Source organism: Caretta caretta, chromosome 16 (genome assembly GCF_965140235.1).
Source record: "Caretta caretta isolate rCarCar2 chromosome 16, rCarCar1.hap1, whole genome shotgun sequence".
NCBI classification, from domain to species: Eukaryota; Metazoa; Chordata; order Testudines; family Cheloniidae; genus Caretta; species Caretta caretta.
In genome coordinates, this window is record NC_134221.1 from 20,461,909 (window position 1) to 20,475,095 (window position 13,187).

Below are 13,187 nucleotides of genomic sequence, written 5' to 3' on the forward strand. Positions count from 1 at the left end.
TGTTATTTTTTTCCAATAGGGCCTACTACTCCCATAATGCATTTGGCCCACTTAATTTTCTGTCCGGGACTACAAATTCCACCATGCACTGGCAATTCACTTGGCAGCCCTTTGTATTCAGAGAGAGGATGTGCAATCCCCACAAGGCACGTTGTTTGAGGAGAGTACAACCCCCACCATGCCCCGGGACTGCAAGTTTACAGTGCGCCATGCCCTTCTGCGGGTGCGGGCTCCAACTCCCATCAAAAACCAGGAGGCTTCCCGCCTCCCTGCCCGCCCCAGGTAAAAAACTACAGCTCCCAGAGTGCACTGGGCTCCCTTCTGGCGTAGGGTTCCCAGTGTTAGTTGGGCATATTCCCCGCGGTTTCATCACATGGCAGAATCTTTAACTAAAAATAATCTTTCATTCCTGGAGGGTTGGCAACTGGAGAGGGAGGTAGAGGGGGAAACCTACAGCTCCCGACAGGCCCCTGGGCCCGCAATTCCGGGGCTGTGGCAGGCCGGGAGGGTGGAGAAAACTACAAGTCCCAGCATGCAGTGCGTCTCCCGCTTCCGGAGCCGTGTCATCCTCCGGCAAGGGCGCTGAGGGCGCTGAAAACTACAAGCCCCAGCATGCCGTGCAGCCCCTCCCTCACTTCCGGCGCTGGGCGGTTGCGGGAGCCCCCGGCCGCGACTGCGAGCGCACGCACGGCGGCGGTGACAGGAGCTGCCGCCGGAGCCTGGGGCGTGCGGGAGGCGCCGAGCGAGGGGCCGGGCCCGCGCCCCGGGCAGCCGGCCGCAGCGGGGGCAGCCGCCATGGCCGCGGGCTGGTGAGGGCGGCCGGGCGCGATGTTCGTGCAGGAGGAGAAGCTCTTCGCCGGGCGGGTGCTGAGGCTCCATGTCTGCTCCGCGGAGGGCGCGGAGTGGCTGGAGGAGGTGCCCGAGGACACGACGGTGGAGAAGCTCAAGGAGCGGTGCTTGAAACACGTCAGTGAGGCCGCCCCCCGCCCCCCCCCCTCCGGCCCGCTCTCCCCTCCCCCCCCCAGGCCCCTCTCCCCCCCCCTCCGGCCCGCTCTCCCCTCCCCCCCCCCAGGCCCCTCTCCCCCCCCCCCCCCTCCGGCCCCTCTCCCCCCCCCCCCCAGGCCCCTGGCTATTTACAGACCCCCTGCAGGCTGCCGGGGGGGGGGGGTCTGCGGAGCATTGGCGATAGGCCCCGAGTGTGCGGGGGGGGGGGGGGCAGCTGTACCGTCCACCCCCTCCCGCGCTGTCTGTAGCCAGCCTGGGGCGGGCCGGGGGGCGCGGGGTCCCTAGTGCCCTCTGCCTCTTTCCCCCACCCCACACGAGAAGAGTTCCCTTGACGCCATTTCGTGGGGTGGGGGGGCCTGCGGTCAGTTCCCTTTGACTGGAGCGAGTTGTTGCATGTCCTTGGGGGTGGGGCGGGGGTGTAACGATTACGTGCCTAGGGGGTGCCATTGCAGTCTGGAGGCGTCGTACGCTATGTGACCTCTGAGCCTGCTGGCCCAGGTAGATACTGCAGTGGGTAGTAAATATTTCAGAATTCATATGTCTCCTCTCTCTCCCCCTCCCACCCCCTTTAAAGGCGCTGTGGAAAAATAGAGAGTTGTTTTCCCTCCCGACTCCTTCCTTTGCTGTGTCTGTAATTGTCCCACAAAAATTGAGGCATGGTGCATTTCAGCCTATGAGATGAATACCTGCTTCAGAAAGTTACGAGTTCATGGGGGGAAAACGGGATTAATATGGGAATTGCTCTGCAATCTTTAATGACAGGAGTTTGGATTCATGGGACCCCTAGACTACATATTTCTAGCTCTTATACTCGCAGTATTGTGTGAGTTGGCAGATACAGCTTGTGAGAAATTGCTGAAGTGGTTTTGGATGATTCCCTACAAGCGACTGCAGTGTTTTTTTTTGTTCCTTGGTTTTCTGTGTTTTCAGAACAAACATAAAGAACAGGGGTAATAACTACAAGTTCTTTGAAGTTGGCAGTGGGGCAGTACTTGTGGGAAGATTACTACTTACTACATCACTACTGCTTAATAGGTGCAGTATTGTTGTGGGTTTCATGTTCTCCTTGCCTTCAATGGATTAAGACTTTCACATGTCTCACAGTCCTTTGCCCTCTAGGAAACTGATTGCACTGAAGAGAGAATATGTAAAGGTGTCATTGTAGCAATGTGGCTGAAACACAGGGGGTTTCTTCATTCTAGTTTGCTTATTTACCATACATGTCTTGTTGGTGACAGGCTTTGGATCTGTTCACCAAGTAAATGAGTCAGTTTGTTGGAGGGTCTATTGGACTGCAATTCTAAGCTTGTAATAACTGTTCTATTTTTCAATAAAATGTGACAAATACAATAACGTATAGGATCTCCGTACATGAGACACTTACCATGGTTTGCCCCAGAAGATGCAATTCCTGGGCCAAGACAGCGTGTTCTAGTTGTCTGAGCCAGGAACTCCTGAGTTCTAATCTTGACTCTGACGCTAAATGGCTGTGTAACTGAAAAGGGGGTGGGCGGGGGGCAGTCCTTGCCTATTTCTCAGAGGAGTAAAGGATATTGCCTTGCAAAGCACTTTTCCTCTTCAAAGTGTTGTTGAAATGTGAAGTTTTGTGTCTTAGTAATTGTGTGTGTGTGTGTATAGATTTTACATATAGATATATGAGAGCAAGCAGTTATAGCAGGAGCCTATAATTATGTTTACGCTTTCTGTTGCTTACATAACTTTAAGTGAAGGGGTTTGTCTCTTAGATGTGTAGTGATTCTGTTTCAGTAAGGGTGGCCAGTAAGCTAAATGTAGTACACAAAATTTTTATAATGGGTCCCCTTGCTGTTTATTTTAAAATACAGAGCCCCTGGAAGCTATAGGTCTCAGCATGCAATATTCCAACTTGATGACCAGTGCAACCGTTGGTTGGGCAAAATTAGGGTGCCTCTGCATTATAGAATAGGTGTGGGACTACCACATCCTGCAGAGCTCATGGAGAATTATCATGTTGCTATCCTTATTCAGCCCAACTGCGTGATTATGCACAAGAGTGGTGTGAGGATTGCCAAGGCAGAGTAGTACAATGATTGCATGCATAAGTGCAGATCTGAAAGATCTTTAATTTTCAGGAAGCCTAATTGAAGAAGTGCTTGTAGGTAATGTGAGTCAGGGCAGAAGACAATTAATAACTAGGCAGTGGTGGTTGATCTCATTCTGTCTGCTTCTTAGTGGTAATGGTGTGGATTTGCATAGCCATTATGGATAATATATAACCTTATGAAGAGGAAAAATGGAAATGGGAAAATCGTGTCTAGTGATCACAAGCATATTGTAATGAATCTTGGTAGCACCTTCAGATAACTAATGCAGCCACCTCTAATGTGATGCTAATTAATCTGTTCCCCAAAGCCCCTGCAATCACTATTGCTGTGAGTAGTAGAAAGTAACATTCACTACATAGTCCTACTTTGGATAAGGAAAGGAGGTGTTCTGTTTCTCACCCCTTTTCCCCTCCAGTAGCTTCCAAAAGGTCACTGAGCTCCAAAGTTGTCACTAAGTATCCTGATGTCTCTTCCTAACTAATTCTGCACTCTGATCCAGTGGCAAGCTCTTTATCCCTAATTAGCTTTCCACTTGGAGGGGTGTCTGTTGCAAGTGTTTGTGCCTACAAAAGGGAAGCATTTTTCCCCAGTTATCTGTGACCCAAGGCCCCAGTCCTACAAGCTGCTCTGTGTGGGAAGATGCCTGCCGCTGTGTGGAGCCCCACAAACTTCAGTGGGGCTTGGTGCCATGGTCTACCTGCACACGACACCTCGCAATATCAGGTCCCAAATTTGCCCAGTTCTGGTTTTGAAACTGGCAGTTTTTAAAGAGATTTTTTTTAACAGTCTGTTCAACCACACACAAGTGGGCATAATTACATTGCACTTTAGCAATTGGCGGTTCAGGAAATGACACTGTGGTTGGTGGAGACATTTCGGAATAATTCCAATGCTCAATTGTTAAGCAAAGAGGAGGGTACATGAGTCTAACATGGGGGATTTGTCACTTTGAAGAGGTGACTCTACAGAAAATACAGTATCTTCTTCATTGTGACAGATCCCAAAGGGTTGTAGCTTCCTTGCAGGTCAAGCACCTCCCAGATCAGCCTCTAGCTAAATCCTTAAGGTGGTCTGGCTGGATGTTCAATCTTTGTCCACCATATGTTTAGTGGTGTGATAAGAGACAATGGCACACTGCAACCAGATGGCCCTGGAGTCCGATTGTAGGTGTGTAGTGCAAATTTTAATAACCCACACTCTTGCTGTAACTAGAAAAGCAAAAAAGAATTTCAAAGAAAAATGTATTGAAAGCAAAAACACACAAACTCCCAACGATAGCTTCTTGTCTACCAAGGAAGATAGCAGTGCAAGCAAATATTAGTGTTGTGTACCCATGATTTTGCACACTTTAAACAAAAATTTAACTGCAGCCCTTAGATTCCTACCAAGACGCCAGTATGATACCAATAGTTGCAAAGCTCTGTAGTTTAATCTAAGCTATTTCCCCTAGAGTTATCAGCAGGGCCAGCTCTAGGTTTTTTGCCGCTCCAAGAGCATAACTGCCCAAGGAAAAAAAGAGAAGGGTGGCTGGAATGCCGCCCCAAGCACGTGCTTGCTTTGCTGGTGCCTGGAGCTGGTCCTGGTCATCAGCCCCATGTTCTTTCACAGAAGAGCCTTAATCCAAGGATTTGTGAAACTAGCATCCCTATGGTGTCTAGAGTTCAAATGCACCACTGATGGTTTCTTCTCATGCATTTTGGGTACCTCGTTAGATCAATTTTAGGAGTTTCTGTTTGATCCTAGATTCTAATGCAGTCTTTGGCTTTAGATCAGCAGTTAACATGCTGAAGGACTAGTTGTAAGTCACGGGTATGCAAAGCTAAAGCAATCTTACTGCAGCCCTGTTGATGTGTTAGGTGTTCAGAAATAATTTAAAATCGGGAGCTGAAGACTTTTGGTGAAAACTGGTGCATTTTGATGTATAAGTAAAGGAACAAACAGTTGAGCTCTCTAATGACCACACTGAATGCAGGGCAGGTAGAGAGATCATGGATTCTGAAAGCACTCTGAAGACCCTGAGTTAGATTAATACTAATGTTTACAAAAAACCCATTGCAGTCGATGGTAAATGCCTTCTTCTAGAGGTGAAAGACACTTGCAAAGAACAGACTAAAAATGCTTAGTTAAAAATGTATATTGAAAATAATCTCATTCAGAAAGCTCTCTTTTCATTTTTGTGAACAACTTTGTAAGGTCTTGCTCAAGGTTGTTAAGTGTTTTGCTTGTCCTCAGTGTGCTGCCTGGGTGAGATGAGTGACTTTATCAGTCTTTAGAGTAGCAGCCGTGTTAGTCTGTATTCGCAAAAAAGAAAAGGCGTACTTGTGGCACTTTAGAGACTAACAAATTTATTTGAGCATAAGCTTTCATGAGCTACAGCTCACTTCATCGGATGCATTTGTTCTCCCTTTCTAACATTTCAACTGTTATATTCCCTATTTCCCCTGGAATAAATGAGAAGCCTCTAGATGCACTGATGTAATGTTGTTCTGGGAGTCTATCGCTCTGGGTCACTGAACCATTCTCGCGTGAAGATGAGCCAGTTCAAGCTGTGGATGGATTCGTATTTTGTGTCGCAATGCTAAAATAGCCAAGCAGGGTGAAACGCCAGGCTCCTTTTCTAAAGTTCCACTGGGGTGCGTACATTCAGAGGCTAGATGCTTACATTTGCTGAGCTTACCAAAAGCTTAATCCTTTGCAGTCTTTCTTTGATACCTGGACAAAAAGGGCCAGATCCTCAGCTGGTGTAGATCAGCAGAGCGCCGTTGACTTCAGTGGAATTTTGCCAATTTACACCTGCTGTGGGCCTGATGCATAGTCTTATTTTATATACTTGGTGCTACGGAACAGTTTTCAATATTCTAATCAGATTTTTTTTCCGAGAAAGAGGAGAATCCCTGGTTTTTTGTCGGGCTTTGTAAATACGCTGTTCATTGCTGAGCACTGTTGTAATCTAACTTCTGACAACATTTCTATGGGAAGCCCAAGGGTTTTGAGATTCCCGTTTCCTAATGAGAATGCAGTGACACATGCTGCAAAAATATCTTCAACTGCTCCGGTACCCTACTTCTGTTTATAATGGTTGGTGCATTTTTAGACATAGAATACTAGGAGAAACATGAGATTTACTGTGAATATTTCTCAGATCAAGAAGAAAAGCTACAGAAAACACTGTTCAGTCTAGTGGTTTACAGACAAAAGGGATTCTTGAGGCTAACTCTGTTGTTGATTCCATTGAGTGACCTCGGGCAAGACACAGAAATTCTTCTACTATTTGTATGTTCTTCTGTACAACAGGGAGTTCTTGTTGTGCTTAGTGTTTGCAAGTGCTGTGAGATCCTCTGACAGGTGCAATAGAAGTGCAAAGTATCACTACATATGATACTGCGTGAGGAAATAGTGATTGCTAGATTAGGGGGAAGGCATGTGCATTTAGCACTCCTTGTGAAGGAGATGCCTGATAGCGGCATCGCAACCTTCAGTATTGCAAGAATGCTTTAAAAGCTCAGTATTAGTTTTCTTTAGCCTTTTAACTTGAAGGCCTAATTGCTACTGTCTGAGCTGTCAGTCTTTTCCCCAAGTCTCCCTTTTGTCTGTATATTGGCCCTAGTGCCCAGAGATTTCACCTCTGAGCACTGGTGTTAGACTCTGCTCTTACACCAGTGTAAATCCAGTCTACATGGAGTTATATTGATGTACTTGAGATCAGAAGCTGGCTCACTGAATGCAGATCTTCATTAACTGCTACTGTCCTCACCTCCAATTCTTCCGGAGGTAGCTGATCACAAATGTCACCTATTAAAAGTGAAATTGTTGGTTCGGCTTTAAAGCAGTTTTCTTAGCAAACCCGTTCTATCTGTGGAATTAGGAAATATGTTTGCTTTTATTAGTGATAGAAAAATTGCAAACCATCTGCATCACCCCAACCCATAGAAACATAGGACTGGAAGGGACCTTGAGAGATCATCTAGTCCAGTCCCCTGCACTCATGGCAGGACTAAGTATTGTCTAGACCAGTGGTTCTCAAAGCTGGTCTGCTGCTTGTTCAGGGAAAGCCCCTGGCGCACTGGACCGGTTTGTTTACCTGCTACGTCCGCAGGTTTGGCTGATCGCGGCTCCCACTGGCTGTGGTTTGCCGCTCCAGGTCAATGGGGGCCGCAGGAAGCGGCGCGGGTCAAGGGACATGCTGGCCGCCCTTCCCACAGCCCCCATTGGCCTGGAGCGGCGAACCGCGGCCAGTGGGAGCCGCGATCAGCTGAACCTGCGGACGTGGCAGGTAAACAAACTGGTCTGGTGCACCACGGGCTTTCCCTGAACAAGCGGCGGACGGGCTTTGAGAACCACTGATCTAGACCATCCTTGACAGGTGTTGGTATAACTTGCTCTTAAAAATCTCCAAGGATGGAGATTCCACAACCTCCCTGGGCAATTTATTCCAGTGCTTAACCATTCTGACAGTTAAGAGGTTTTTCCTAATGTCCAACCTAAATCTCCCTTGCTGCAATTTAAGCCCATTGCTTCTTGTCCTATCCTCAGAGGTTAAGGAGAACAATTTTTCTTCTTCCTCCGTGTAGCAACCTTTTACGTACTTGAAAACAGTGATCATGTCCCCTCTCAGTCTTCTCTTCTCCAGACTAAACAAACCTAGTTTTTTCAATCTTCTCTTATAGGTCATGTTTTCTAGACCTTTAATTATTTTTGTTGCGCGTCCCTGGACTTTCTCCAATGTGTCCAGTCTGGGTGCCTCATTTCAGGAAGGATGTGGACAAAATAGTCCAGTTGCAGCCTACTCAGCGTGGAATAGTCTCTCGAACCGTGACTGCTCCTGAGGTGCTCAGACTGAAATGAACATAGGACATTATTTACGCTCAAACCTATTTTTCTCAGCAGTACATATTTTTTTTAAAAATCCCTAGAAACTCTGAGTCTGGACATTAGGAAGGCAGACCTAATCAAATGCTAGCAATTCCAGTTGAGAGGCCTACCACTTTAAAGCAGTATTTTAGCATTGGTCTTATATATTTCATTTGAAAAGTTTTAAGGGTTTTTGGACTAATTTGTCACTTTTTAAAGAGAGAGAAACAAAATTAACCCACTCCGATAGTGCTAAATTAATGGTCCCTCATTCCCATGTTTTCCAGATCACCATATTAAATAAATTGTCATAATAAAATATTATGTCTTACCAAATATTTCTATCTGACATTTTTCAGTTTTTTTGAGACCTGATCATGTAGCTATTACATGAGTAGCCTACTGACTTCCAAAGGACCATCCATACGTGAAAGGGCTGCAGGGTTTGGTCTTTGAAGTTAGCTGTTTCAAAAAATTGTTTAGAGCGTCACTCAGTCAGCAGGAACCTAGATATTGCTTTTTGCCAGCTTTTAATTTTAAAAGCATCACTATGATAAATCTGAAATCCTCCTTTTGGATATTTTCCCCTCTCAGCCGGGGCACTTGGCTATGTGGGGAAAAAACCCATTTTCTTGTTCACTACCACAGTGAGTACTGTTACACCATGACTCAAATCTCCATTTTTTTTAGTGCATATTATACTCAGCACATTAGCCTCTGGCATACTGTCTATTACTTAAGCTATTAAGAGATTCGTAAATGCTGGCACAGTTCAAATGTGGCGACTCCCTTTAAGACGAGGTATAGTGATTTATGCAGTAGGCTTATTATTCTTGTCCTCTGATGCTTAGTATTTATCACTTTCTCTAGTGTGTACCTGGGAGCTTAGAGGATCCAAAAAGCATAACGCATCATAAATTGATCCACGCTACTTCAGAGAAGGTCCTGACAGATACGAAAACAGTCTTGGAGGAAAACATTCAAGATAAAGGTAGGAGAGCTTTATGATTAAACCTCATTCATGCAATCGTAGCCTGTGAGCCTAGTAACATGAGACTGTATTTAATTGTGAGGTGCATGCCAAACTGTGACCTTAACGCCTATTCTGGATTCTGATACAAGGGCACTGATAAAATGGCTAAAAGGTACAGGAAATAGAAAGTGTTTAGACTATCAAATATGTTTTTGTTGCTTGCTGCAACATTGTGTGTTCTTTTTTTTTAAAGAAATAAACATGAATTATACACACCGTAGTTGAGCCAGTAGATTAAATGATTTTTTTATTTTGTAAATCTGTTTTAACACAAACAAAAAAAGGAACTACAGTTATAAGCTGATATGTCTAATAGGTTCATACAGCTTTTACCCTTTGCAATTGTGTTTGAGGATGGTAAATACAAATTAGGCCATTAGGCCTAATACCACCCCATGCATTCTTTTATTTTTACTTGGCTTTTGGATATTTGGTAGGGCTGTAAAGCAATTAATCGCGCGATTAATTTTGCTTGATCATGCTGTTAAACAATAATAGAATACCAATTTTTAACATGTTTGGATATTTTCTGCATTTTCAGATATATTGATTTCAATTACAGCACAGAATACAAAGTGTACAGTGCTCACTTTATATTTATTTTTGATTACAAGCATTTGCCCTGTAAAAAAAAAAATAGTATTTTTCAATTCACCTAATACAAGTACTGTAGTGCAGTCTCTTTATCACGAAAGTTGAACTTACAAATGTAGAATTAGGTACCAAAAAACCTGCATTCAAATATAAAACAATGTAAAATTTTAGTGCCTGCAAGTCCACTCAGTCCTACTTCTTGTTCAGCTAGTTGCTCAGACAAACAGGTTTGTTTACATTTGCAGGAGATAATGTTGCCCGCTTCTTGTTTACAATGTCACCTGAAAGTGAGTACAGGCGTTCACATGGCACTGTTGTAGCCGGTATCGCAAGATATTTACATGCCAGATGTGCTAAAGATTCATTTGTCCCTTCGTGCTTCAACCACCGTTCCAGGGGATATACGTCCATGGTGATGATGGGTTCTGCTTGATAACAATCCCAAGTAGTGTGGACCAACGCATGTTCATTTTCATTATCCAAGTCAGATGCCACCAGCAGAAGGTTGGTTTTCTCTTTTGGTGGTTTGGATTCTGTAGTTTCCGCATCAGAGTGTTCTTTTAAAAGCTCTGAAAACATACTCCACACCTTATCCCTCTCAGATTTTGGAAGGCATTTCAGATTCTTAAACCTTTGGTCGAGTGCTGTAGCTATATTTTGAAATCTTACATTGGTACCACCTTTGTGTTTTGTCAGATCTGCAGTGAAAGTGTTCTTAAAACGAACAAGATGTGCTGGGTCATCATCCGAGACTGCTATAACACGAAATATATGGCAGAATGCGGGTAAAACACAGAGCAGGGGACGTACAATTTCCCCCCAAGGAGTTCAGTCACCATTTAATTAACGCATTATTTTTTTAACAAGCATCATCAGCGTGGAAGCATGTCCTCTGGAATGGTGGCCAAAGCATGAAGGGGCATACCAATCTTTAGCATATCTGGCATGTAAATACCTTGAAATGCTGGCTACAAAAGTGCCATGCAAATGCCTGTTCTCACTTTCTGGTGACATTGTAAATAAGAAGAGGGAAGTATTATATTCTGTAAATGTAAACAAACTTGTTTGTCTTAGCGATTGGCTGAACAAGAGGTAGAACTGAGTGGACTTGTAGGCTCTGAAGTTTTACACTGTTTTGTTTTTGAGTGCAGTTACGTAACAAAAAAACGCTACGTTTGTAAGTTGCACTTTCATGAGAAAGAGACTGCACTACAGTATTTGTATGGGTTGAATTGAAAAGTACTATTTCTTTTATCATTTTTTACAGTGCAAATATTTGATAAAAAATAATATACACTTTGATTTCAGTTACAACCCAGGATACAATATATACAAAAATGTAGAAAACATTCAAAATATATAATAAATTTCAATTGGTATTCTATTGTTTAACAGCCCAATTAAAACTGCGATTAATCGCGATTAATTTTTGTAATTGTGATTAATTTTTTGAGTTAATCGTGTGAGTTAACTGCGATTAATCGACAGCCCTAATATTTGGCTATAAGTAAATAAAAATAATAGATTTAAAAAAAAGAGAAAGAAACCACCTTTATCAGATCAGGACTCTAAGTCAAATCGTGGGCTTATGTTGCTTTCTGAAGTTTCTGTTTCAGCGTTTCAGTTTTATGGCTCTGTACACTTACGCTGTGCTTTGCAGATTTAGATCAGAATGGATACCTAGTATAACTCTGCTGGCTATAATGGAATTGCGCCAAGTGTGCATTTAGCCTGTAGAATTAAAATGCAAAAAGGCTTAGTGTGAAACAAAGGACGGTCTAAAGGTTAGAGTAGCCAGGTAACTGGATTCTATTCATATTGGGCATTTAAATTTTCAGAAATGCCCATTAATTTAGGCCTCAACATCTTTGTCTCCCCATTCCCCCTCCTGTAAATTGTTATATTAATGACCTATGTCACGGGTACTGGAGACTTAATTAAGCCAATGGATGTAAAGTGCTTTGAGACCTTTGGAAGAAAAGGTGCTTTGTAAGTGCAAAATATTAGTATGAAAAGCCTAACTGTACATATTAAAATAAGCCATTTCCAAGCAATATCTCAGATGATTATGACTGAAAGGATTGTTCAAATCTAACTTTTCAGCATTTTATTTACTCTTTGTATGTCACTCCGCCTCACCCATAGACCAGTCAGTTTAACTTTGTCCAGTACTTTATTGTCAGTTTGTTTTTTTTACTTTTATGCCCTAATATAGAGATACAGCAGTTGAATTGCTTGCACTAGCATAATGCTGGAGTGCATGAGTTGCAAACAGAGAAGGGGAATGTTTAGATCCAAAAACAGTTAAATCTGGAAAATCCCTGAAACAGTGCAAAGAATGCAAACAAAACCCCATTTCTATTAAAACCTTCATTTTACAATTTCTGATGTAACTGATGTTGCAATCACATGCAATATCTCTGGGGACTGTATTGTATTTATCACTGTGGGGCAGGGATTGTATGCAACTCCAGTGGGGAGGGTTATCACAGCTCCTCCAGGAACCGAAAATAGTAAGGGGTGACTTAGGTGAAACACCTTTGGAAATGTGCCACTCTCTGGGATGGCCGGTATATACCGGTGCAAAGTGGATTTTCCAGAGACCAACAAAGGAAGGGGTTGGGGCATAAAAAAGCTGCATTTAAACTGATTCAGGCCTTCTTTCTGATCCAGCAAATGGACAGGACCTTCTGTCCAGGGGCCCCAACCCTTGTGGAAGGGTTGGGAAGATTTTGGCCCCATAAGACTGATGGGTGACCTCTGGTAAGCTTTTTGCATGCATATAGGAAATTTCATTGGGGTTTTTTTTGTTTACTCTGTAATGCTTTTACTTCAAGAATAAAGGTGCTAGCTCAGAAAGAGCTGAGCAATACCTTGTAACTGCTGGGGTTATGCTGTTCATGGCCCTCGAGGAGAGAAAGCAACACATGGGCTGCTGGCAAAGTCTGTCCGGCAAACTGGCTTGCTGGGTCATCACAGTGGATGGTGCGGGGCTGTGCAGCCTTAAAACCCCAGTCGGCAGGGAGAGAAATACAGGTCTCTGCTCAAGAGAGGTGCATCTGGGAGCTGGAAGCTCTCAGTGGATGTCCTTGAGGGACCATGCAGGGGGTATACAGGAGCAATTAGCCCAAAACTAACATCCTTCATTTTACAGTTTGTAAATTTTGGGTTCTGAATTGCCCGACAGTGACCCATTGCATGTTACTTCTAACATATTCCAGTATCTTCTCTTTCTAGATGTCTTGTTGTTGGTAAAAAAGCGAGCTCCCCCTCCACCTCCCAAAATGGCAGAAGTATCAGCAGAGGAAAAAGTGAGTTCAGAAGATTTGTAGGTTTTTCTAGTCTGCATTTCCCCCCTTTTATTAACAACTTGGAAAAGCGTAGCTGTGGGTGTTCACTAGTTATTTATGGAGGCAAATGCATCCATTTAATTAAAGATTAAATAAATTAATTTCAGGAGGATTCATGTTCCTTTGAAACTTCCCAGAGAATACCATAAGCATTAGGACTGAAAATTAACAATAATGTTTGACTCAAACAGGATAGATACGCTCTGTGGAAATGCTGTAAGGTTGATCTTTGAATGTCTAATAACAGAATAAATCTATTATTTTAAGTTG

The 13,187-nt window shown here is 43.6% G+C and overlaps 1 protein-coding gene across 2 annotated transcripts in view; it reads left to right on the forward strand.

Annotated features, from left to right (window-relative positions):
* The first annotated feature begins 676 nt into the window (after positions 1–676).
* Positions 677–13,187, forward strand: part of UBAC1 (UBA domain containing 1) — a 53,359-nt gene continuing 40,848 nt past the window's right edge. Inside the window, exons 1-3 of one of the 2 annotated variants that reach the window (XM_075120569.1) lie at positions 677–966; positions 8,811–8,931; positions 12,805–12,878. In XM_075120569.1, coding sequence (XP_074976670.1) covers positions 829–966; positions 8,811–8,931; positions 12,805–12,878 — 333 coding nt within the window. In that variant the 5' untranslated portion in view covers positions 677–828. The remainder of the gene's footprint in view (positions 967–8,810; positions 8,932–12,804; positions 12,879–13,187) is intronic. The other variant, XM_048823222.2, reaches the window with a different exon arrangement.